This window comes from Gekko japonicus, unplaced genomic scaffold (genome assembly GCF_001447785.1).
Source record: "Gekko japonicus isolate JY-2015 unplaced genomic scaffold, Gekko_japonicus_V1.1 scaffold666, whole genome shotgun sequence".
NCBI lineage: Eukaryota > Metazoa > Chordata > Lepidosauria > Squamata > Gekkonidae > Gekko > Gekko japonicus.
The window spans coordinates 234,175-260,647 of record NW_015160854.1 but is presented as its reverse complement, the minus strand read 5'-3'; the positions used below and the strand labels follow the sequence as shown (position 1 = coordinate 260,647).

General features: G+C 50.4%; 1 protein-coding gene across 1 annotated transcript in view; it reads right to left on the bottom strand.

The window, feature by feature from the left end:
* Positions 1-26,473, bottom strand: part of TXNDC16 (thioredoxin domain containing 16) — a 62,800-nt gene that overhangs the window by 16,100 nt on the left and 20,227 nt on the right. The window contains exons 9-14 of the mRNA XM_015421352.1: positions 23,164-23,224; positions 20,386-20,521; positions 18,176-18,322; positions 17,517-17,576; positions 3,625-3,793; positions 88-215 (exon numbers count right to left, since the gene is read on the bottom strand). Coding sequence (XP_015276838.1) covers positions 88-215; positions 3,625-3,793; positions 17,517-17,576; positions 18,176-18,322; positions 20,386-20,521; positions 23,164-23,224 — 701 coding nt within the window. The remainder of the gene's footprint in view (positions 1-87; positions 216-3,624; positions 3,794-17,516; positions 17,577-18,175; positions 18,323-20,385; positions 20,522-23,163; positions 23,225-26,473) is intronic.

Genomic DNA, 26,473 nt, shown 5'->3' with positions numbered 1-26,473 from the left:
AGAGCTGATACGCTTATATATATATATATATTGCAGTTAATCTGTCTTCGTGAAGCCCATCAAAGCGAAATCAAACACAGGCCTTACCGTCATGCATGCTGGAGTCAAATAATCCCAGAACGGAGACACTAGAAGACAGAGGTGGGGGTTTGCCACTCAAAAATTCTTCCACTTCTCCCGAGGTCGTCAGCCTCACTGGGCTGGGAGTCCTGCTCCTGAAAATATAAAACGGACACCGGGCTGAAGACTGGAGAGGCAGTGTGGTGCAGCGGTCAGAGTGTCAGATTAGGATCTGGGAGACCCGGGTTCGAATCCCTGCCCTGCCACAGGAACTCGCTGGGTGCCCTTGGGCCTGTCACACTCTCAGCTCGAATTCCCTCACAGGGTTGTTGTTGTGGGCATAAAATGGAGTAAAGGGGGAATGATGGAAGCCGCACTGGGGTCCCCCACTGGGGAGAAAGGCAAGAGATGAATAAATATAATATATAAATAAGTAAATAAATATTGGCAAGGCGCGCTTGGAGCTTGGTGTGACGGTTGGAATGTCGAACTGGGATCTGGCACAGAACTGTATCCTTTTAAGCCTATGGACTGCAAGGAACTTGTGTGTGCGCGCCATGTGCTGTCTATTCGCTTCCGACTTAGGGCGACCCTATGGATTTAATGACCTTCAAAACAATCTATCTTTAGCTAGCCATTCTCAGATCTTGCAAACTGAGGGCCTCTGTGGCTTCCTTGCCTGAGTGAATCCATCTCCTGTTGGGTCTTCTTCCTCTTTTCCTCCTACCCTCCACTTTTCCCAGCATTATTGTCTTTTCCAGTGACTCCTGTCTTCTCATCATGTGACCAAAGTCCAATAGCCTTGGTTTAGTCATTGTAGCTTTGTAGGGAGAGTTCGGGCTTGATCTGATCTAGATATCAGTGGGCTTAGAAGAGCATAACTCTGCTTAGGGGGGCACTGTTTGGTGTAGCGGTGAAGTGCGCGGACTCTAATCTGGGAGAACCGGGTTTGATTCCCCACTCCTCCACTTGCACCTGCTGGTGTGACCTTGGGTCAGTCACAAGCTCTGGCACAGCTGTCCTTGAAAAAGAGCCGTTTGTGTCAGAGCTCTCTCAGCCCCACCTGCCTCACAGGGTGTCTGTTGTGGGGAGGGGAAGGGGAAGGAGTCTGTAAGCCGCTCTGAGACTCCCTTGGGTAGTGAAGGGCGGGGTATAAATCCAATCTCTTCTTCTTCTTCTTCACTGTGGGAGACCCAGTTTCATACCCCCAGTCTTTCTTCGTCATGGAACTTTGGCGTAGTGCACCAGTTTGGAGTAATGGTTAAGTGCGCGGACTCTAATCTGGGAGAACCGGGTTTGATTCCCCCACTCCACTCGCAGCTACTGGATGACCTTGGGCAAGCCATAGTTCTTACAAGAGCTGTTCTCTCAAGAGCTTTCTCAGGCCCACCTACCTCGCAGGGTGTCTGTTGTGGGGAGGGGGAGGGAAAGGAGTTTGTAAGCCGCTCTGAGACTCCTTGGGGTAGTGAAGGGTGGGGTATAAATCCAATCTCTTCTCTTCTTCTCTCGAAAGCTTATCCCCTACTCCCTAACTCAAATCTCCTTTTTTGTGTGTATTTGTGTGTGCACTTGCGAGCCTGGAAGTCATGCTGATTTCTGGTGATCCCTAATGGGGCTTAAGGAGCTGCAGTGGCTCAAGTGGTTAAGATGCTGAACTGCAGGCTGTGGAAAAGTCGGTAGTTCAGCAGTTCGAGACCTGAATGTGTCGCATGATGGAGTGAGCTCCCGTCTCTAGTTCCAGCTCCTGCCAACCTAGCAGTTCGAAAGCAAGGAATTTCAAGTAGATAAACAGGTACCACTTGGGTGGGAAGGTAACAGCGTTCCGTGCGCCTTGGTGTTTAGTCATGCCGGCCACATGACCGCGGAAACGTCTTCGGACAGCGCTGGCTCTTCGGCTTTGAAACAGAGATGAGCACCGCAACCCTAGAGTCGGACTCGACTGGTTTTCAAGCAAGGGAACCTTTACCTTTACCTAATGGGGCTTGGAAGTTTCAGAGAGGTGGCTTGACATTTGCCTGCCTCTGCCCTGGTATTCCTTGGAGGTCTCCCATCCAAGTACTCGCCAGGGTCGGCCCTGCTTAGCCTCCGACTGGCCTGGGCTGTCCAGGTCAGGGCTCCGTCCAGACTCAAATCTTGATCTCCTGCTGCAAACCAACATGGCTACCCACCGAAACCATGGCAGCCAAAGTTTGTTTCACTCCAATATTCCCGGTTTAGGCTTTGGGATCGCGTGGTGCAGAACGTTTCAGAGGGGATCCGTGCTGGTTTGCAGTAGGAAAGCGAAAACGGAGTCAGCAGCACTTCGGGGGCCAAAAAAGGGGGGGGGGGGGGGGTATGAGCTTCCGGGAGTCGAAGCTTCTTTCGTCAGACCTGACAAATCTTCATTCTAGGAAGGATGCTGACACGCTCGAGCGTGTCCAGAAGAGGGCAACCAGGATGGTGAGAGGGTTGGAATCCAAGTCTTACGAGGAAAGGCTGAAAGAGTTGGGTCTGTTTAGCCTGGGAAAGAGAAGGTTTAGAGCGGACACGATTGCAGTCTTCAGATATTGGAAGGGCTGTCATGTAGAAGATGGAGCAGATCTGTTCTCTCTTGCTCCGGATTGCAAGACTAGATCGAATGGGTGGAAATCACAAGGGAGTTGATACCGGCTGAATATCAGGAGAAACTTCCTAACTGTAAGAGTGGTTGAGCAGTGGAACAGACTGCCTCGGGAGGTGGTGGATGCTCCTTCGCTGGACGTTTTCAAGCGGAGGCTGGGCGACCATCTTTCGGGTATGTTGCAGGGCTATCTTTCGGCTGTGCTCCTGCAGAGTGCAGGGGGTTGGACTAGATGACCTGCAAGGTCCCTTCCAACTCTCACATTCTATTATTCTATTCTCTCTTGCGCCGGAGTGCAAGACTAGATCTAACGGGTGGAAATCACAAGGGAGTCGATACCGGTTGAATATCAGGAGAAACTTCCTAACTGTAAGAGTGGCTCAGTAGTGGGACAGTCTGCCTCGGGAGGTGGTGGGTGCTCCTTCGCTGGAAGTCTTCAAGCGGAGGCTGGACAGCCATCTTTTGGGTATGTCGTAGGGCTCTCTTTTGCCTGTGCTCCTGCAGAGTGCAGGGGGTTGGACTAGATGACCTGCAAGGTCCCTTCCCACTCTAACAGTCCATGATTCTGTGATATCTGACGAAGGAAAGCTTTGATTCCCGAAAGCCCATACCCTGAAAATCTTGTTGGTCTCTACGGTGGTCCTGGATTTGAATCAAGGTGCAGAATGATGTCTTAAAAAATAATGATTTTCAGCAAGCACAGACTATAAACAGTCCTGGCTTCTCTCCGGAACCATGAGAACCAGGAACTTGGATGGGCTTGTAATTTTATATGAAAGCCGAGATTCTGAGGGAGACCAGTTCTGACGGAGACGAATACGGGCACACCCCTTCGTATGTCCGGGAGTGACAGGGGTCCATGTGTTCGCCTGTGCAGTTGTGCCCAGAATGGTTGGTGACCTTTGATTCTGGCGTCTCCCTCCCCGCCCTGCGCCTGGCCATATCAAATCGTCTCAGCCACTTACAGCTCGATGAAGCTCAGCATCGCCTCCGTCCCCCACATCCCGGAGTACGTCAGCGTTCGGCCTCCCTTTTCGTACAACTTGATGGTGGGAAACTGAGTGACGTTCTGCCGGGTGCAGAGCCGGGGCCAGTCCCAGCAGTTGACGCGTGCCAGCGAAGTCCCAGGAGTCCCTGAGGGGAAAAAAACAACAACTCCATAATATGAAGGCCGGGAGAAGCGGCAGCTGCCCCTCTGAAAATGCCGGGAATTTTAAGCAATGTCTCTTTTACATAACATAAGAACATAAGAGACGCCAATGTTGGATCAGGCCAATGGCCCATCCAGTCCCAACGCTCTGTGTCACACAGTGGCCAGAAATACCAGGTGCCATCAGGAGGTCCACTAGTGGGGCCAGGACACTAGGAGCCCTCCCACTGTTGACCCCCCCCCACAAGCACCAAGAATACAGAGCATCACTCGCCACAGACTGAGAGTTCCTATCTATACCTCGTGGCTAATAGCCACTGATGGACCTCTGCTCCATAGAAGAACATAAGAGAAGCCCATGTTGGATCAGGCCAATGGCCCATCTAGTCCAACACTCTGTCACACAGTGGCCAGAAATATCAGTGCCATCAGGAGTTCCACCAGTGGGGCCAGGACACTAGAAGCCCCCTCCCACTGTTGCCCCCCCCCAAGCACCAAGAAGACAGAGCATCACTTGCCCCAGAGCCCCTATCTATACCTTGTGGCTAATAGCCACTGATGGACCTCTGCTCCATATGCCTATCTAATTCCCTTCTGAAGCCGTCCATGCTTGTAGCCGCCACCACCTCCTGTGGCAGTGAATTCCTCGTGTTCATCACTCTTTGGGTGAAGAAGGACTTCCTTTTATCTGTTCTAACCCGACCGCTCAGCCATTTCATGGAGTGCCCAGGAGTTCTTGTATTGTGAGAAAGGGAGAAAAGTACCTCTTTCTCTACCTGCTCTTTCCCATGCATAATCTTGTAAACCTCAATCATGTCACCCCTCAGTCGTCTTTTCTCCAAGCTAAAGAGCCCTAAGCGCTTTAACCTTTCCTCATATTTATTTTTAACTATGCATGTTCACGCTCACGCAACACCACTTTCCAGAATTCTTCTCCCTCTCCCAAATGCTAGAACTCGAGGGCCCTGGTGGTGCTGCGATAAGGTCAAACATTTCTGGGAGAAGGTTTTTACATCATAAATGGCGGCTCCTACCTGGTGGAATGAGCTCCCGGAGGAGATCCGGGCCCTGCGGGACCTTGCACAGTTCCGCAGGGCCTGCAAGACGGAGCTCTTCCACCAGGCGTTTGAGTAGGAGCCGCCACTATTGTACCATGATTATCTGGCCCCGGAAGAAAGAACATCAGTACTACCCGGAACAGACGACGCTGAGTTGGGAGAGCAGTAGCAATACGCCATCTTGTGGAAGATCAACTCGGAACATCTAGAGCCCTTTATTATATTGCAGAATGATTTTAAATGGTTTTAAATATGTTTTATATGTTGGCTTATGCCTGATTGTACGCTGCCCTGAGCCCGCGCAGTGGGGAGGACGGGCTATAAATTGAATTTATAAATAAATAAATAAATATCAATAAAATCACAGGTATTGAGGTCTCCTTTAAACCAGAGTCACTATTTTTGGATTGCTGGCCTGAGCATCTCGACACACACCACAGCCAGTTTGGTGCAGTGGTTAATCTGGGAGAACCGGGTTTGATTCCCCACTCATAAGAACATAAGAGACGCCAATGTTGGATCAGGCCAAAGGCCCATCCAGTCTAACACTCTGTCACACAGTGGCCAAAAATACCAGGGGCCATTAGGAGGTCCAGCAGTGGGGCCAGGACATTAGAAGCCCTCCCACTGTTGACCCCCCCCAAGCCCCAAGAAGACAGAGCATCACTTGCCCCAGAGCCCCTATGCTAATAGCCATTGATGGACCTCTGCTCCATATGCTTATCTAATTCCCTCTTGAAGCCGTCCATGCTTGTAGCCGCCACCACTTCCTGTGGCACTCCTCTACTTGCACCTGCTGGATGACCTTGGGCAAGCCATAGTTCTGATAAGAGCTGTCCTTGAAAAAGAGCAGTTTCTGTCAGAGCTCTCTCAGCCCCACCTGCCTCACAGGGCGTCTGTTGTGGGGAGGGGAAGGGAGAGGAGTTTGTCAGCCGCTCTGAGACTCCTTTGGGTAGTGAAGGGTGGGGTATAAATCCAATCTCCTCCTCTCCTATAAATCACTAATTGACACGATGCTTTTTACGGCAAGAACCGCCATTGCCTCATGTTGGAAAGATACCAAACCTCCAACCCTAAAGTTATGGTTTCGCAAATTGTGGCATCAGCATATCACGGAGTACATCACTAATGAGTTAAACCCAGCCCAAGTGAAGCCTTTTAAGTCTTCTTTTGACAGGAAATGGTGTCTGATACTTGACTTTCTCTCACAGAACGATGTCCTCTCTCCTGAATGGTCTCAGTTACAACAGTGGCTATGAAATTCACCTCCTTTTCTTCTTTTCTGTCTTTCTAAGCTGTCCTTCTTAAAGGTTCAGTTGGTCATGTTTTATATGGTTCTCATCACTTTCTATACTTAAGCACCAGAACTTGCACCTGCTGATGTGACCTTGGGTCAGTCACAAGCTCTGGCACAGCAGTTCCTGAAAGAGCCGTTTCTGTCAGAGCTCTCTCAGCCCCACCTACCTCACAGGGTGTCTGTTGTGGGGAGGGGAAGGGAAAGGAGTTTGTAAGCCACTCGGAGACTCCTTCGGGTAGTGAAGGGCGGGGTATAAATCCAGTCTCCTCCTTCTAAAACCTTGGCCATGTATTATCAAATGTTGATTCTGGTTGTCCTTTCAAAGCTAAAGTTAGTTTGTCCACCTCCACCGGTTTGGTGTTGTGGAAGTGCGCGGACTCTAATCTAGGAGAACCGGGTTTGATTCCCCACTCCTCCACTTGCACCTGGCTGGATGACCTTGGGCAAGCCGTAGTTCTGTCAGAGCTCTCCTTGAAAAAAAGCCGTTTCTGTCAGAGCTCTCTCGGCCCCACCCACCTCACAGGGTGTCTGTTGTGGGGAGGGGAAGGGAAAAGGAGTTTGTAAGCCACTCTGAGACTCCCTTGGGAAGTGAAGGGCGGGGTACAAATCCAATCTCTTCTTCTTCTTCTACCTCACAAGGTGTCTGTTGCGGGGAGGGGAAGGGAAAGGAGTTTGTAAGCCGCTCTGAGACTCCTTTGGGTAGTGAAGGGTGGGGTATAAATCCAATCTCTTCTTCTTCTTCTTTTACTCACAGGGTGTCTGTTGTGGGGAGGGGAAGGGAAAAGGAGTTTGTAAGCCACTCTGAGACTCCCTTGGGAAGTGAAGGGCGGGGTACAAATCCAATCTCTTCTTCTTCTTCTACCTCACAAGGTGTCTGTTGCGGGGAGGGGAAGGGAAAGGAGTTTGTAAGCCACTCTGAGACTCCCTTGGGTAGTGAAGGGCGGGGGATAAATCCAATCTCTTCTTCTTCTTCTACCTCACAAGGTGTCTGTTGCGGGGAGGGGAAGGGAAAGGAGTTTGTAAGCCACTCTGAGACTCCCTTGGGTAGTGAAGGGCGGGGGATAAATCCAATCTCTTCTTCTTCTTCTACCTCACAAGGTGTCTGTTGCGGGGAGGGGAAGGGAAAGGAGTTTGTAAGCCACTCTGAGACTCCCTTGGGTAGTGAAGGGCGGGGGATAAATCCAATCTCTTCTTCTTCTTCTACCTCACAAGGTGTCTGTTGCGGGGAGGGGAAGGGAAAGGAGTTTGTAAGCCACTCTGAGACTCCCTTGGGTAGTGAAGGGCGGGGGATAAATCCAATCTCTTCTTCTTCTTCTACCTCACAAGGTGTCTGTTGCGGGGAGGGGAAGGGAAAGGAGTTTGTAAGCCACTCTGAGACTCCCTTGGGTAGTGAAGGGCGGGGGATAAATCCAATCTCTTCTTCTTCTCTCAGAGCTGTTCTCTCAAGGGCAGTTTCTGTCAAAACTGAAAATCCAAGCCTATTGCAGAGGGGCTCAGTTCCCTGCAAGCCCCTCCAGCCCACCCAGTGGCTAATCCCAGATGCATTCCTGTCACAAGCGAATCCCGCACAACCTACTATGGGCACCCAAGGACCACGGCTTCTGTTCACCGCTTTCTGTACTAACAAGCAGACAGCTGCTCTTTCCGTGATGGATTGCTGGCCAGCTGTTTTTCTGCCTCCTGTCAAGCCAGAGAGACATCTGCAGGAGATGCCCGCTGGATTTCCATGCGGTGATGTCACCGTGTGCCGGGAAAGCGGGAGCCGAGCAGAGAGCTCCCAGAACCGCCAGTGTAAACACGCCGACAAGAATACGGGTAGACTATCATTTCACAAGCCCAAAGAGAGGCCCTCGTGCCGTCCAAAGATGTATACGCCGAGATTCTGTAGTGCTCCAAACAGCAGGCTCTCAGTGCTGTTCTGGACCGATGGCATTTGCGTTAAGAGAGGCGGCTGGCTAACATCACGGTTCAGCCAAGTGGTGTTTGGAAAAGTGACGCAGCCGAGTTGTTGGAATGAGCGACTCCGCTTGCCTGGACATGGGGGGGGGGCCCTACATCACCCCAAGGGTCTACAGGTGTTACCTCCTTGAACTGGGATGCCTTAACTGGGGAGCTGCCCTCTGATCATAAGAACATAAGAGAAGCCCGTGTTGGGAGCCAGTTTGGTGTAGTGGTTAAGAGTGCATACTCTAATCTGGAAGAACCGGGTTTGATTCCCCACTCCTCCAATTCCACCTGCTGGTGTGACCTTGGGTCAGTCACAAGTTCTCTCAGAGCTGTTCCCTCGAAAGAGCTCTCTCAGCCCCACCTACCTCACAGGGTGCCTGTTGTGGGGAGGGGATGGGAAAGGAGTTTGTAATCGGCTCTGAGACTCCGAGTGAAGGGTGGGGGATAAATCCAATCTATGGTTTGGTGAAGTGGTTAGGAGCGCCGACTTTAATCCGGGAGAACTGGGTTTGATTCCCCACTCCTCCACATGCAGCTACTGGTGTGACCTTGGGTCAGTCACAAGTTCTCTCAGAGCTGTTCTTGAAAGAGCTCTCTCAGCCCCACCTACCTTACAGGGTGTCTGTTGTGGGGAGAGGAAGGGATTGTAAGCCGCTCTGAGACTCCGAGTGAAGGGTGGGGGATAAATCCAATCTATGGTTTGGTGAAGTGGTTAGGAGCGCCGACTTTAATCTGGGAGAACTGGGTTTGATTCCCCACTCCTCCACATGCAGCTGCTGGTGTGGCCTTGGGTCAGTCACAAGTTCTCTCAGAGCAGTTCTCTCAAAAGCAAGTTCTCTCAGAGCTCTCTCAGCCCCGCCTACCTCACAGGGTGTCTGTTGTGGGGAGGGGAAGGGAAAGGAGATGGTAAGCCGCTCTGAGACACCTTCAGGTAATGAAGGGCAGGGTATAAACCCAATCTCCCTCTCCTCCTCCTTCCTGGTTCTTTTTAACTGGCGATGCCAGGGATCGAACCTGGGACATTCTGTGAGCTAAGCAGATGCTCTGTCACTGAGCCACGGCCTCTCCCTACAGAATTTCCACTGTGTGTCTGGTTCGGGCCTTACAAGGACTACTGAAATCATGTGTGTGAAGCAGTGTTCCCTCTAAGCTGAGTGAGTGTGAGCTAGCTCACAATTTTTTAGCCTCCGGCTCCCACATTTTTGTCTTAGCTCAGGAAGGAGGGCCTCCAGAGAAAAATTTATGCCATAGCCAAATTGCTCACTCACAACTTTAACGCTAAGAGCTCACAAAGTAGAATCTTGGCTCACAAGACTCCAGAGCTTAGAGGGAGCGTTGGTGTGAAGGTGCCTGACCACTCAACACATGACATAATCAAGGCGGCAGAGGGAAATTTCAGCGACAGCAAATGCAGGACGGGATCGGATCGCTATTCAGAATAACAGTGGATTGCATCCGGGTCAGGGAGCCAGGCAGAGTGCAGGGCTCACACCTGAAGGCCATCACGGTCAGAATTGTCTACTCAGACTGGCAGCCGCTCTCCAGGGTCTCAGGTGAAAGTCTTTCTCATCCCCTGCTGTCTGGTCCTTTTAGCTGGAGATGCCAGGGATTGAACCTGGGACCTTCTGCCTGCCAAGCAGAGGCTCTGCCGCGGAGCCACAGCCCCTCTTTACAGCTCTCCAGGGTCTCAGGTGAAAGTCTTTCTCATCCCCTGCTGTCTGGTCCTTTTAGCTGGAGATGCCAGGGATTGAACCTGGGACCTTCTGCCTGCCAAGCAGAGGCTCTGCCGCGGAGCCACAGCCCCTCTTTACAGCTCTCCAGGGTCTCAGGTGAAAGTCTTTCTCATCCCCTGCTGTCTGGTCCTTTTAGCTGGAGATGCCAGGGATTGAACCTGGGACCTTCTGCCTGCCAAGCAGAGGCTCTGCCGCGGAGCCACAGCCCCTCTTTACAGCTCTCCAGGGTCTCAGGTGAAAGTCTTTCTCATCCCCTGCTGTCTGGTCCTTTTAGCTGGAGATGCCAGGGATTGAACCTGGGACCTTCTGCCTGCCAAGCAGAGGCTCTGCCGCGGAGCCACAGCCCCTCTTTACAGCTCTCCAGGGTCTCAGGTGAAAGTCTTTCTCATCCCCTGCTGTCTGGTCCTTTTAGCTGGAGATGCCAGGGATTGAACCTGGGACCTTCTGCCTGCCAAGCAGAGGCTCTGCCGCGGAGCCACAGCCCCTCTTTACAGCTCTCCAGGGTCTCAGGTGAAAGTCTTTCTCATCCCCTGCTGTCTGGTCCTTTTAGCTGGAGATGCCAGGGATTGAACCTGGGACCTTCTGCCTGCCAAGCAGAGGCTCTGCCGCGGAGCCACAGCCCCTCTTTACAGCTCTCCAGGGTCTCAGGTGAAAGTCTTTCTCATCCCCTGCTGTCTGGTCCTTTTAGCTGGAGATGCCAGGGATTGAACCTGGGACCTTCTGCCTGCCAAGCAGAGGCTCTGCCGCGGAGCCACAGCCCCTCTTTACAGCTCTCCAGGGTCTCAGGTGAAAGTCTTTCTCATCCCCTGCTGTCTGGTCCTTTTAGCTGGAGATGCCAGGGATTGAACCTGGGACCTTCTGCCTGCCAAGCAGAGGCTCTGCCGCGGAGCCACAGCCCCTCTTTACAGCTCTCCAGGGTCTCAGGTGAAAGTCTTTCTCATCCCCTGCTGTCTGGTCCTTTTAGCTGGAGATGCCAGGGATTGAACCTGGGACCTTCTGCCTGCCAAGCAGAGGCTCTGCCGCGGAGCCACAGCCCCTCTTTACAGCTCTCCAGGGTCTCAGGCGGAGGTCTTTCCCGTCACCGACTGCTTTCAACAGGAGATGTCGCAGATTGAACCCGGGACCTTCTGTATGCCGAGCAGGTGCTGGACCGTTGATCCACGGCCCCTCTCCAATCTGGGCCTTTCTACGTGCCAACTATGCTCTCTACCTCGACTGTAATCGGCCCATCTCTGCCTTCCCGTCACCTGGACAGAGGAAGGAGAAAGCGCTGCTGAAATCGGCAAGTGTTGGGCTGCTGCCCTCTGGTGGCCAAGAGCCTTCCCATCAACCTAGAGGACAGGGGGCCTCCGACGCTGCGAGCAAGCGGCAGGGCCCCGAGTGTAAATGACGACGCTTGAACCCCTGACAGTCAGCCAGCGTCTTAAATAGAGGGTGCTCTCACACATGCTAAGAATGCTGTTTCAGTCCACTTCAGTGACCGTTTGCTGGTGGATTTTTGCCATTTCGCACAGCAAAATACCGTTGCGAAGCGGATTGAAAGTGTGTTATTTAGCGTGTGCGGAACTGCCCACAACAGTGTCTCCAACCGATTCACGTTCTCCTCTGTGACTCTGGCACAAAACAGTCATGCAGAGAGCATGAAGGTCTCCCCACCATCATCTCCTTCCTATCTCCATCCTCTCTTAGCCTCACTTTCCCTGCACTACCTGAACTTTCACTTTGGCCATCCTGACTGCACCCTATTAAAGCCCCAGACTTCCCCTCCACCCATCACCACCATCTATCCTGACAAACCTCACTCATTATAGAGTACAAGCCCCTCTGGGCAGAGAAAGACATGCAAACATCAGAAGAGCCCTGCTGGATCAGACCAGGGGTCCATCTAGTCCAGCATCCTGTCTCACACAGTGGCCAACCAGTTCCTCTGGAGGGCCAACCACAGGGCAGAGAGGCCGAGGCCTTCATAAGAACATCAGAAGAGCCCTGCTGGATCTGACCAGTGGTCCATCTAGTCCAGCATCCTGTCTCACACAGTGGCCAACCAGTTCCTCTAGAGGGCCAACAACAGGGCAGGGAGGTTGAGGCCTTCATAAGAACACAAGAAGAGCCCTGCTGGGTCGGACCAGTGGTCCATCTAGTCCAGCATCCTCACACAGTGGCCAACCAGTTCTTCTGGAGGGCCAACCACAGGGCAGAGAGACCGAGGCCTTCATAAGAACATAAGGAGTGTCCTGCTGGGTCAGACCAGCATCCTGTCTCACACAGTGGCCAACCAGTTCCTCTAGAGGGCCAACAACAGGGCAGAGGCCGAGGCCTTCCCCTGATAAGAACATCAGAAGAGCCCTGCTGGATCAGACCAGTGGTCCATCTAGTCCTGCATCCTGCCTCACACAAGGGCCAGCCAGTTCCTCTGGAGGGCCAACAACAGGGCAGAGAGGCTGAGGCCTTCATTAAAACAGCAGAAGAGCCCTGCTGGATCAGACCAGTGGTCCATCTAGTCCAGCATCCTGTCTCACACAGTGGTCAACCAGTTCTTCCTCTGGGGGGCCAACAACAGGGCAGAGAGATAGGGAGAAAAGGACTTCTTTCTCTACCTGCTCTATCCCATGCATAATTTTGTAAACCTCTGTCATATCACCCCTCAATCATCGTTTCTCCAAGCTAAAGAGCCCTAACCTCTTTTAAGTGTTCCATCCCCCTTCCTGCACTTTTCCCAATGCTATAATATCTTTTTTGAGGGGTGGTGGCCAGAACTGCACGCAGTATTCTGAATGAGGCTGCACCATCGATCTATACAGGTTTATACAGATTTATGCGCATGTGCCTTCCATTGTGTGCAGGATGTCATGCATGCAGTCGGCGCTCTATGCGCAAACCTATCTGCACATATGCAGTCGGCGCCCTATGCACAAACCTATGTGGAAATCCAGTTTATCACATGGTTCTTCCCCTTAAAAATGGAGTGGAGGCCAGGGGAGAGATCCCACGACTCCGTGCACACTGGGGCTTCGTCCCTCGGGCTGCGGTTCCGGTGGCAGACAGAGATGCGTCCCCATCTCTCCACTGTGCAAATGGAAGCTCGGCCCGGTCCGTGCGAAAAGAGGGCCACTCTAGGAGAAGTAGAAGCGATCCGTGTGTTTGTAAGTAATTCGCAGCAAGGCATCTGCCGCTGTTCCATTATCCCGCTTCTAAAAGCCTGCTTGCCTCTTGATCTAATCGCCCCACCTTTCCCTTTCCCCTCCAGCTGTCCATTATTTATTACCACGAGCCGTCCTTTCAAAAGGGTAGATCTCTTAAGCTCCATTAGCGTTTGATAAGGGTTGCACTCTTCTGCCGTTACTGGTACTCAGCCCTGGGGGCGAAGCTGCGGAAAAGCCAGAGAAGGTCAAAAGGCGGGAGAGAGCCCCTTCTGAAGTCCTTCAGAATCAGGGAAACATCACACAAGAGTGGGGAGGGGTTAGCAAGACCTCCTGTTATGCCTGGACCCCTCCTCCCTTGGAGGAGGAGGAGGAAGAAGAAAAGGAGGAGGAGGAGGAGGAGGAGATTGGATTTATATCCCGCCCTTCACTTGGGAGTCTCAGAGCGGCTTACAAACTCCTTTTCCTTCACCACAACAGACGCCCTGTGAGGTCGGAAGGGCTGAGAGAGCTCTTTCCAGAGCTGTCCTTGAGAGAACTGCTCTGACCAGAACTATGGCTTGCCCAAGGTCATCCAGCAGCTGCAAGTGGAGGAGTGGGGAATCAACCCGGTTCTCCCAGATTAGAGTCCGCACACTTAACCACTACACCAAACAGGACGAGCCTGGTACCTGTAAACAGGCGACACAAACAGCCTTACCTCTCGTAGCATCTCACAGGGGTCACTCACTCAAGACTCTTCCCTGGTCTACAAATATTTTTTGTATTTTATTTTTCTGGATTTACATCCTGCCCCCCCCCCCCAGCAGGCTCATGACGGGTTCCGGCAGACATAATAAACAATATATAGCATGGTAAAGGTAAAGGTTCCCTTGCTCGAAAGCCAGTCAAGTCCGACTCTAGGGTTGTGGTGCTCCTCTCCGTTTCCAAGCCGAAGAGCCAGCGCTGTCCGAAGACGTTTCCGTGGTCATGTGGCCGGCATGACTAAACACCGAGGCGCACGGAACGCTGTTACCTTCCCACCAAAGTGGTCCCTATTTATCTACTTGCAATTTCTTGCTTTCGAACTGCTAGGTTGGCAGGAGCTGGAACTAGAGACGGGAGCTCACTCCGTCATGCGGCACCCTGGGTCTCAAACTGCTGAACTACTGACCTTCCACAGCCTGCAGTTCAGCATCTTAACCACTTGAGCCACCGCAGCTCATACAAAGAATCAAAACAGTTAAAACACCAATCGGATACGGCAACATTCCTCTGGTACAGGTCATACTTAAAGCCTCACAGATGGTGTCCATTTCAGGTTTTAGTCCTGGGATGGTAACGCAGGTCTGACCCAAAAGAGGTCCTACAGTCACATCGAATGTGTGCCATCAAATACTGACCAGCGGCTTGTCTGAAAAACTGATCCTAGAGGTGCAAAGGGTCTGAGTTTTGGCAGTTCTCGTCCCTCTTTAAATCCATCGGTGTCAAAGACTGATTTTCTCAGGAAAAAACAGTAAAACTAACCAACTCCCCACTAGAGATGTAAAATTTCCGGAAATTTTGAAGCGCGGAACCCCCCCCGGTTTTTTCCCGTTCCCCCCCCCGGGGAAAAATGGAAATTTTTGGAAAAATTGAAAAAAATGCTACATTAGCAGTTCTTTTTTCTTTTCCAGATTGAAAGTCATTCTGTTACTTTAGGAACATAAAATATGACTATGGACATTTTTACTTGGCATGACATTATCACAACTAGAATATTAAAAATATAGTGTACCCAAACAATTATTACAAACAGAATACCCACCCACATGCAAAAACAAAACTGAAACCTTTTTCGTTTCTTGTGACAATCGCATCTCCTAAAGGAAAAAATGTGTCTTCTTGCATTGGAGAGTTCAGTTTGTAACCTAGGACTCGCTTGTCCTCAGTGCACAGAAATTAGATCAATCTGATACCATACATATTTTTTAGAAATGATTTGGAAAATATTTGAACACCTTGTCTTCAAATATTTTATTCATCATGTTAAAATAAAATGTTCCATAATCAATTTTTTTTCCTTTCCTTTTCTCTTTTCAATTTTTCAGAAAAAAAACAAAAAAGGCTTCAGGGAAAAAAAAAGGAAAACGAACGGGTTTTTCCCCGAATTTTCCCAGTTTTTTCCGGGCCTTCACATCTCTACTCCCCACCATCCCTTACCTGGTTATCCTAGGTGAGTCTATAGTCAAAACCATTTTAATCCCTTTGTAATTGATTTGCTGTCCTAGCAACTGGAGGCCACCAAACACATTGCCACGTGAATGTGACATTGCACTTGCAATTCATGGGAACTGGGCAGCTTACAACAATAAAATTCGCATAAAACAATCATAATAAAATCACAGAGAATAATAAATACGACACTAAAAATTCAAACAAAATAAAAGTGCTTGCAACAATCCTCTTCATCTCAACTGACTCTTCGGCCTTCTGCGGCTATCTCAGGTCATTGGCACGGGCTGTGTTTGAGGGACCTACGGGCTAGGGCTCCGCCAGGGTAGATATTAATTGTTGGCGGTGGAGGTGTTAGTGGTTAAGTGCGCGGATTCTAATCTGGGAGAACCAGGTTTGATACCCTACTCCTCCACTTGCAACTGGCTGAATGACCTTGGGGAAGCCGTGGTTCTGATAAGAGCCGTCCTTGAAAAAGAGCAGTTACTGTCAAGAGCTCTCTCAGCCCCATCTACCTCACAGGGTGTCTGTTGTGGGGAGGGGAAGGGAAAAGGAGTTTGTAAGCCGCTCTGAGACACCTTTGGTTAGTGAAGGGCGGGGTATAAATCCAATCTCTTCTTCTTCTTAGTGGTGGCGGCTCCAAAAACCTGGTGGAAGAGCTCCGTTTTACAGGCCCTACAGAACTGTGAAAGGTCCCGCAGGGCCCTAATCTCTTCCTGGAGCTCCTTCCACCAGAGTGGAGCCCGCACCGAGAAAGCCCTGGCCCTGGCTGCCACCAGTCTGGCCTCCTTGATGCTTGGAGGGGCCAGCCGGTTCTAGGTCACCGATCGCAGTGTCCTTTGGGGAACATATGGGGAAAGGCGGTCCCTTGGGCATGACGCTTCCTTACTCAGACAACAATGAACACACACACACACCCGCAGCAGCAGGTCAGGCCCATTTGCTCAGCGGGACTTCACAAATCCTTCCTCTGTGTGCCCCAAACACAGGGAAGAAGCGCTGACAGACGCTACTTGAGCAGCTTAAGAAAAACAGGCATCAAGCACTTTATCCATGGCTTTGTCTGTGACAATTTAGGGGCATGCAAGGTGTCGGTGTGGCCATTTAAACAAGGGGTGTCAAACATGCGGCCCGGGGGCCGGATCAGGCCCCTGGAGGGCTTCTATCCGGCCCGCGGTGGAACTGGCTGTCCTCTGCTGCTTCTTCCAGTTCTGCTGCTGTGTCATCGTAGGTTTGCAGATTACAGATACACAACTGAGCAGCATACTTGAGATTGCAACAGCACAGGCATTTTCATGCAAGAATTCAGCGCAAGAGGCGTCAGTTATCAGACACTGTTAAATAAACAAATATTGCAAGAATGCTAATGTTTTAAGCATGTTTTTATTTTAAGTTTTTTTTAAAAACCCTTTGTGTTTGTGTTTATAAAGTTTATATCTCTGCTACCTGGCATACATTGTATGACACACATGGCCCAGCCCAACAAGGACTCATTTATGTCAGATCTGGCCCTCTTAACAAATGAGTTCGACACCCCTGTTTTAAACTGTGTTTTTAAAACTGTGACTCTTTTGTGTGTTTTTATCCTTGCTGCTTCATTTATGTGGTTTTTATTGTGTTTTTAATAACAGTTTTATTTATTTATATTCTTTTTATCGTGTTTTTTAAATAACTGTTTTATTTCTGTTGTAAACCGCATTGAGTTCCTCAAGGAAGAGATGCAGGCTAATAAATGTTTCAGATGCATAAAGAGATTTATCACGTGCGCGTGCAGGGCTTGAAATTGAGGACGGCTGGCAACCAGAAATAATTTCTTTATACCTCCCCTACGCTGTCCAACAAGTAGTTTGGTGTAATGGTAAAGAGCAGCAGGCTCTGCTCCAGAGAACCGGGTTTGATTCCCCACTTCTCCACAAGCACCCAGCTGGGTGACCTTGGGCCAGTCACAAGTTCTCTCAGAGCTCTCTCAGCCCCTAAAAACAAGTCTAGCTCGCCACTAGCATGGCACTGAGAGCTAGAACTTGTGGCTGCCAGACAATTTTCAGATCTCCTGGCTATTCTACACACAATGCCATTCGATAATTAATTAATTAATCCCACTGAACACAAATGCATGACAGGTGGTGTGCGAATTAAATCCATCACATTTTTATCCCGCCCTTTCTCCACAGAGTTCAGGGTAGCACACATATTTCGCCACTCCTCCCTTTTGTCCTCACGACAGCCCTGTGAGGTAGGTCGGGCAGAGAGAGAGAGCGTGACCAGCCCAGGGTTACCTGGCCTAATATGAAACTCTAAGCGCTACACCACACTAGGTCTCCCTTCATTCACATCCATACCTTCCAAACGAGCGGCCACTTCTACGTAAGACTGCATCACGACCAGAGAGACGGCTTCCCCTACACCGAGAAGACAGAGAATCAGCCATTGTTCTGGAGATGCAAGTTACATTTCTGTGCCAACCAGGGGTCATTTCGTAGAAAAAGAGGTGTAGGAGCGCATTAGCACAACTTATTTGCATATGCCACACCCCCTGACATCACCGGAAGTGTGTCAGAAGGCAACACCCACCGCTCAGGCTCCACTGGACTGTTTTGGATTGCTAGCTATTGCGGGGGGGGGGGGGACACACGTGCAGTTCTGCCCTCACAGAGGAGGGAGAGCTTGTACCTGAATAAAACTTGGTCTTAAAGCCCTGGTCTTAAAGCTCATAGTAGTCCTATGAGCAGACAGATGTTTATCATAGATTCACTTACAGCTGCCCGGATCTGATAGCCCGGGCAAACTCAATCTCATCAGATCTCGGAAGCTAAGCAGGGCCGACCCCGGCAAATACTTGGATGGGAGACCTCTAAGGGATACCAGGGCTGGGAGGCAGACGCAGGCAATAGTAATCCACCTCTCTGAAACATCCAAGCCCCACTAGGGGTCGCCAGAGGTCAACCATGATTTCCAGGCACCACACAAAAATACTCACAAAAAACAATAATTCACTTACAGCTGGCGTAGAACAGAAGCACCATGCAGTCGGAGGCGGCCAGAGCGGGGATGAAGGAGTCTTCGGTCAGGGTCTGGATGTGTCCCAGGGGGAGTTCGTGCTTCCTGTCCCTGACAATGGATTCCACCACCTGATCGTCTTGAATCTCTGCAGGGGAAACAAACACTCAACGAGTTCCAGCTGAGCGGAACGCTTTTTTTTTTCTGCTAAAGGAGTCGGGAGAGCCAGTTTGGTGCAGTGCTTAAGAGTGCTGGATTCTAATCTTCGAGAACTGGGTTCGGTTCCCCACTCCGTCACGTGCAGCCAGCTGGGTGACCTTGGGTCAGTCACAAGTTCTGTCAGAGCAGTTCTCTCAAGGACAGTTCTCTCAGAGCTCTCTCAGCCTCACCTACCTCACAGGGTGTCTGTTGCGGGTAGAAATGTGAAGGCTCGGAAAATAACCGGAAATATTCGGGGGGGGGGGGGGGGGGGGTTTTTTTTCGTTGCGTTTTTTCCCTGAAGCCTTTTTGTTTTTTCCCGAAAAATTGGAAAAATTGAAAAAAGAAAAGGAAAAAAATGATTATGGAACGTTTTATTTTAACATGATGAATAAAATATTTTAAGACAAGGTGTTCAAATATTTTCCAAATCATTCATTTCTAAAAAATAGGTATGGTATCAGATTGATCTAATTTCTGTGCACTGAGGACAAGCAAGTCCTAGGTTACAAACTGAACTCGCCAATGCAAGAACAAGATGCATTTCTTTCTTTAAGCGGTGCGATTGTCACAAGAAAAGAAAAAGGCTTCAGTTTTGTTTTTGCATGTGGGTGGGTATTCTGCTTGTAATAATTGTTTGGGTACACTATATTTTTAATAGGCTAGTTGTGATCATTTCATGTCCCTAAAGTAACAGAATGACTTTCAGTCTAGAAAAGACAAAAGAAATGCTAATTAGCATTTTTTCAATTTTTCCGGAAATTTCCGTTTTTCCAAGCGTCAAAATTTCTGGAAATTTTACATCTCTAGTTGCGGGGAAGGGAAAGGAAATTGTGTGCCGCTCTGAGACTCCGAGTGAAGGGCGGGGTATAAATCCAACCTTCTTCTACCACCAACAGTAGATATGGCTTAGGAATGAGGACTTGGGGATCTCCGCTCTAAGTTGTATCTGAGGAAGGGAGCTCTGATCCTTGAAAGCTTTTACCCCGAAAATCTTCTTTGTCTCTAAACTGCTCCTGGACTTTAATCTAGCCTTTCTACCGTAGACCAACATGGTTACCCTCTGAAACGACCAACAGGAGATGGCACCAGATGCCTTCACCTGTTTCTGAAAGGAACCCCGTTCTTTAGGCCAGGAGTCCTCACCGTGGAGCTTGTGGGCACCGTGACGCCCGCCAAGACCTTTCCTCGCACCCGCCGAGACCGATTTCCCACAAGCCGCTGCTTCGCCCTCGCTCTTCCCCTTTCCCCCGATTGTATGTTTCAATTTCCCACTATTGGCTGCGCGGCCACAGTTTGACCTGCAGCTTCACCCGATTTCATCCGCATCTTCTGGATCCTGTTTTTTGAGGATCCAGAAGTCGCGGGGCGAAATCGGGCGAAGCTGTGGGTCAAAATGCGGCCGCGCAGCCAGCAGTGGGAAATTGACACATACAATCGGGGGGGAGGGGAAGAGCGAGGGCGGAGCAGTGGCTTGTGGGAAATCGGTCCAAGTGTTCTGTGGAAGTCGGGGGGGAGGGGAGGTAGGACTTCTGCCCAGCAAGGCTCCTGACTGACTACTGGAGATTTGATAGGCTGTGCAGATTTTCGTAAAATGTTGCTTTGGTAGCAGCTGCCAGCCATCAGTGTTCCCTCTAAGCTGAGTTAGTGTGAGCTAGCTCACAGTTTTTTAGCCTCCGGCTCACACATTTTTGTCTTAGGCTTAGCACAGGAAGGGATGGCTCCAGAGCCAACTAATTTATGCAGTAGCTAAATTGCTGGCTCACAGCTTCAATGCCAGTAGCTCACAAAATAGAATTTTTGCTCACAAGACTCCACAGCTTAGAGGGAACATTGCCGGCCACAGCACAGTAATATCCACTGCGCGGCTGAACTTGAGCTGGGGCCACCGTTTTGTGGCTGGCCCCGACTCCGGCGGCAGCCATTTTGGGGCAGCCATTTTGTTGGCGTGCCCACCAGGCCGTGTCAGAATCGTACAATCCAAAGCAGAGGGAAATGGGTTACGAAGGTCACCTTGCTCATAGCTTTCGCCAGCGTCCTCTTCCTCTTCCTCCTCCTCCTCGTACTCTGGGACGGGGCCGCTCTGTTTACCGCCTTCCACCAGTGCGACGATCTCATCCGTGTCTTTCAAGACCAAGTACTTCACACCCTGCAGAAAGAAAGGACGCCTGGCTGATTTTCTTCCAAAGTGGATTTCAAGACTGGTGGGGTGGGGGTTCAGGATGCTAAATGGACCCTCAACCCTTTGACAGAACCATGGAATGGAAAGGTTGTCCGGGCATCTGGGGGATTTTCACCACATCCCTCTTCCAAGGCGCTCAGGGCGGTATTCATCGGCGGTTCCGGGTACGTACACTGGCTACTGGTCTGCTCCCGAGCCTAATTCAAGGTGTTGGTTTTGATCTTTAAAGCCCTACATGGCTAGGGACCAGGTATCTCTGGTCCATTTTCTCTCATCTGTTCCTGCCAGGGAATTTATTTCTTTATTTGTTCGACTTCTATACCGCTCCTTCCCTTAGGCTCGGAGCGGTTTACATGTAATTAGGGTTTTTTTTGGTTAAAAACTTTTATTTTCTTGGGTATTGTCAAACATTTTAAAATAATTTTTAATCATCCAATTATCCCCTTTTCCCTAACCCTCCCCCAAACGGCTTCCCGCAATGCTTCCCCCTTTTGTCCCATAAGTTCAATAAGTCTCCAGATAACATCAATTAGCTTAACATTGTTCTAAACACAGTAAATTTTGTTTCACGTCCCAGTTTTTTTCTAAGTACGTTTTAAAGTCACTCCATTCCTCAAAAAATTCTTGGTCTTCCTTGTTGTTCAACTTTCTAGTTATTTTATCCATTTCTGCCATGAACAGAACCTTTTGTATCCAGTCTTCTATTTCTGGTATTTTTTCTTGTTTCCAACATTGCGCATAAACCATTCTTGCAGTTGTTATCAAATACCAGAACATAGTTTTTTTCTTTACGTTTTACTTCTTCCATTTTGAGTCCTAAGAGCAGAATTTCAGGTGCCTTCTTGAAGGAACATTTCAGTATCTTTTGCATTTCGCTGTCGTTTACATGTAATTAGTTATACCTATCTAGGGCCACAATTATACAGGGGAAGGTGACAGCATACCACCACCCAGGCAGCAGGGCTCTCTCTCTCTTCTCCCGGCTCCTTCCTGGCACAGCGTTTTTTTCGGCACAGCTCTTATTCACAGCGACTCCTTCTGGCGAGACCTTTTCCCGGCGCGCAGCTGTGCGACGGCTGCAGCTACGATCTACGTCCAATTGGCTCCACCGCGCCGCACACCGCATCACCACGCCTCCGGTCCAATCCTCGTCCGGATTCCGTTGCCGCTCTGCATCGGATGGTCGCCATGCTTTCTTGACGAGTCCCCGGGTCTCTGCCACGCCACACTGCTGTTTCCGCCGTCTCTCCTGCTGCACGCCGCCCCGAAGGGGGGAGGCTGCCCCCTGCTCCTAGAGCAGGTACCCATTTATCTACTTGCAGAGCTTTCGAACCGCTGGGTGGGCGGGAGCTGAGACAAGGGCCGGGAGCTCACCCCGGCCGCGGTGGGTCTCAAACAGCCTACGGCTGTTCGCTGATGGAATTACTTGCAGGCTTTTACTGCCTACACCACCGCTCCCTATTAATTAAGGTACAGGAAGAGGCCCTTCTGACAATCATCCATCAAAGAAGCTAGCCTGGTGGACATGTGAGACAGGGCCTTCTCGGGGGCAGCCCCACGATTATGGAACAAGCTCCCCAAGGCGGTGCGCCTGATCCCCCTCCCTTTCGGTCGTCAGGAGGCAGCTGAAGACGGTTTTATTTAGGGCTACATTTCACCGATTTAAGGTGGGTTTTTTTGTTGAAGGCGTTCACGGCCAGAGTTCATTAGTTGTTGTAGATTTTCCGGGCTGTGTGGCCGTGGTCTTGGCATTGTTGGACCTGACGTTTCGCCAGCAGCTGTGAGGGTGCTCCATCTTTCTGTGTTCTACCTCTGAGGATGCCAGTCACAGCTGCTGGCAAGACATCAGGTCCTACAATACCAAGACCACGGCCAGACAACCCGGGAAATCTGCAACAACTAAGTTTTTACTTATTGGCAGCCCTAACTAGAGTTTCTTCGTTGTGACTTTTTATGTGTTTTTATGTGTTTTATGCTGTGGTGGCTCAAGTGGTTAAAACGCTGAACTGCAGGCTGTGGAAGGTCGGTAGTTCAGCAGTTCGAGACCCGAGTGTGCCGTGTGACGGAGTGAGCTCCCGTCTCTAGTTCCAGCTCCTGCCAACCTAGCAGTTCGAAAGCAAGAAATTGCAAGTAGATAAATAGGTACCACATCGGTGGGAAGGGAACAGCGTTCCGTGCGCCTTGGTGTTTAGTCGTGCCGGCCACATGACCACGGAAACGTCTTGGGACAGCGCTGGCTCTTCGGCTTGGAAACAGAGATGAGCACCGCAACCCTAGAGTCCGACTCGACTGGCTTCCGAGCAAGGGAACCTTTACCTTTACCTATAATTGTTTTACTTATATGGTTTTTACTGTGTTTTTTTAAATAACCATTTTACTTTACTGTGAGCTGCCTTGAGTTACGCCAGCAAGAAAGGTGAGTCATAAATGTTTCAAATCACTGAGTTAACTGAATCGGATTGCCTTGTGAGAAGCCCCCAGTTTTCCTCTTGTCAGAGGTAGCGCAACGGCAACAAGGTTACTGAGGGCAAAGGCATACCGACAAGCCTGGGACGTCAGAATCGTTAAAGCCAAAGGTGCAACAGTCTTACAGTGGGACACTCACTAACCTCGGCTGCTGTCTTGATGGCCACGTTATACCGCAGAAGGAATTCCAGGCCTACGGCACCCCTTTCAAGACAAAAATCAGAAGTTAGACTGCAAAGTGCAGGATTCGCACAGCTGCCCCTTATCTTGGGCTTATAGGTAAACCTGTGTCTATGCTGTACTGCTTCAAGAGGGGGGCCCCATACAGTGCAAGTGCAACACTCTTATTTTCAAAAAAATTGATTTGTTTCACCAGAAAAAAGGCGGGCTAGAAGAAAAGCTGTTTCCTACTACTTAATGCAACTACTTAATACTACTTTACACAGAGTGTAATAATAATGTGGAATTTGCTGCCAGAGGATGCAGTGATGGCCATAGGTATAGACAGCTTTAAAAGGGGATTCAACAGATTCATAGAGGATAAGTTTATCAGTGGCTACTAGCCATGGTGACTGAACCACAAGGCAACAACAGGGGAAGGCTTTGGCCTCTATGTCCTGTTGTTGGCCCTCCAGAGGAACTGGCTGGCCACTGTGTGAGATGGGATGCTAGACTAGATGGACCCTCACTGGTCTGACCCAGCTCGGCTCTTCTGATGTTCTCATGAAGGCCTCAGCCTCTCTGCCCTGTTGCTGGCCCTCCAGAGGATCTGGCTGGCCACTGTGTGAGATGGGATGCTAGACTAGATGGACCCTCACTGGTCTGACCCAGCTCGGCTCTTCTGATGTTCTCATGAAGGCCTCAGCCTCTCTGCCCTGTTGCTGGCCCTCCAGAGGATCTGGCTGGCCACTGTGTGAGATGGGATGCTAGACTAGATGGACCCTCACTGGTCTGACCCAGCTCGGCTCTTCTGATGTTCTCATGAAGGCCTCAGCCTCTCTGCCCTGTTGCTGGCCCTCCAGAGGATCTGGCTGGCCACTGTGTGAGATGGGATGCTAGACTAGATGGACCCTCACTGGTCTGACCCAGCTCGGCTCTTCTGATGTTCTCATGAAGGCCTCAGCCTCTCTGCCCTGTTGCTGGCCCTCCAGAGGATCTGGCTGGCCACTGTGTGAGATGGGATGCTAGACTAGATGGACCCTCACTGGTCTGACCCAGCTCGGCTCTTCTGATGTTCTCATGAAGGCCTCGGCCTCTATGCCCTGTTGTCGGCCCTCCAAAGGAACTGATTGGCCACCGTGTGAGACAGGATGCTGGACTGGATGGACCACTGGCTCAATCCCGCAGGGCTCTTCTTATCTTCTTTACTAAATTAGGAGATTTATAGGCCGCCCCTGCAGAGACTTACTTGAGGCAGTTAACCAAGTAAGAACGAACCATAAAAGCATAAGACATAAAACCATAAAGAACAATAAGGAAATGAAAAGGACATAACATTTTGGACAGTACCCCCCACAAAGGGTCACAAACAGCACAGCCAGAATTTAACAGCAGTAGCCATAAAACAGCAGGTATGTAGATTTTTTTAAAAGAGCTGTTCAGATTTTTTAAATGGAGAGGATTGGCTATAGAAGGCGGTAGCCAGCCACTGCGAGGCCTTTTCACTTTATTTAATTCATTGGTTTCTCTGCCCAGAGGGGCTAGTACTCTTTAATGTGTGCTATGCAAAGACAGGCACTGCCAAACCACCTCTGAACCTCTCTTGCCTCGAAAGCCCCTGAAGTCAGCTGTGACGAAGGGCGCTTCACCGCCTGGAAAATGGTACTACATCGCCACCTGGTGGCACCTGCCACAAGACAACCATCCTTCAGCTGAGCCTGAATTTCACAGGACCCGACATTTAAGGGCCAAGCCACACAGTGTGCCCGACGCCTGTCAGGTCACGGGTGCGCGACTGGACTCACGGTCAGACATACATCGGGGGAACCCGCTTTAGAAAGTGCTCCTTCACTCGGCACTGTGAGAGAGAAGGATCTTCAGGTTTATCTCTTGGCCAGATATCACCAGCGGATGAGCGCTTGTTAAGGCGACCTCCCCCCCAATGTATGCGTGACTGTGAATCCGGTTGTGCCAGTCTGGTGTAGTGGTTAAGTGCGCGGACTCTTATCTGGGAGAACCGGGTGTGATTCCCCACTCCTCCACTTGCAGCTGCTGGGTGACCTTGGGCAAGCCATAGTTCTGTCAGAGCTGTTCTTGAAAAAGAGCCGTTTCTGTCTGAGCTCTCTCCGCCCCACCTACCTCACAGGGTGTCTGTTGTGGGGGGGGGGAAGTCTGTAAGCTGCTCTAAGACTCTGAGCGAAGGGAGGGGTATAAATCCAATCCTTCTTCTTGAAAAAGAGCAGTTTCTATCAGAGCTCTCTCAGCCCCACCTCCCTCACAGGGCGTCTGTTGTGGGGAGGGGAAGGGAGAGGAGTTTGTAAGCCGCTCTGAGACTCCCTTGGGTAGTGAAGGGTGGGGTATAAATCCAATCTCCTCTTCTTCTTCTTCTTGTGCGCCCATGACCCTACCTGTGCTGGGCAAGTTGTGTAGCTGGCCCTAAAAAATGTGTTTTCTGCTGGAGCAACTCTCAAGCACAGAAAGTAGTCCTGGATGAAGGATCCAGCATCTCGTGTTCGCTTTTGAAGCAAATCTCTTCTGGTGTAAAGGCAAAAGAGAGACACTGAGTTACGTGGCCGATGGTACGGGGGGACTAAGCAACATCCCCCCCTGCCTGTTTGTCCGTTCCCCATAATTAATTGGAAGCGGGCTAAATTATGAAGCAAAAAACCATTCAATTGCTTGCACAATGGAGTTTTTTTACTACGGGGTATTTCTTCCCTTCTTGGGGCTGCGGTGGCTCAAGTGGTTAAGACACTGAACTGCAGGCTGGAAGGTCGGTAGTTCGGCACTTCGAGACCCGGGTGCCGCGTGACGGAGTGAGCTCCCGTCTCTGATACCAGCTCCTGCCAACCTGGCATTTCAAAAGCAAGAAACTGCAAGTAGATAAATAGGTACCGCTTCGGTGGAAAGGGAACAGCGTTCCGCGCACCTCGGTGTCTAGTCATGCCGGCCACAGGACCATGGAAATGTCTCTGGACAGTGCTGGCTCTTCGGCTTGGAAACGGAGATGAGCACCGCAACCCTAGAGTCGGATTTGACTGGCTTTCGAGCAAGGGAAACCTTTACCTTTACTATTTTCTCCCATAGAAAAGGGAGGGGAAGAAACGGCTTCTTCTTCTTCTTCCTCTGGAACGGGGCTGTTGGATATTTTGTTTTTAAACTATTCCATAGAAAAACACTATTCCCTCACCAAATGTAACCAACTGAAGTTGCTGGCGGACAGTGGGTTTCCAAGCAGACGTAGTGGTGGGTGTTGGGGGGGGGGGGGGGGCATTAAAAACTTCAGAAAAATGG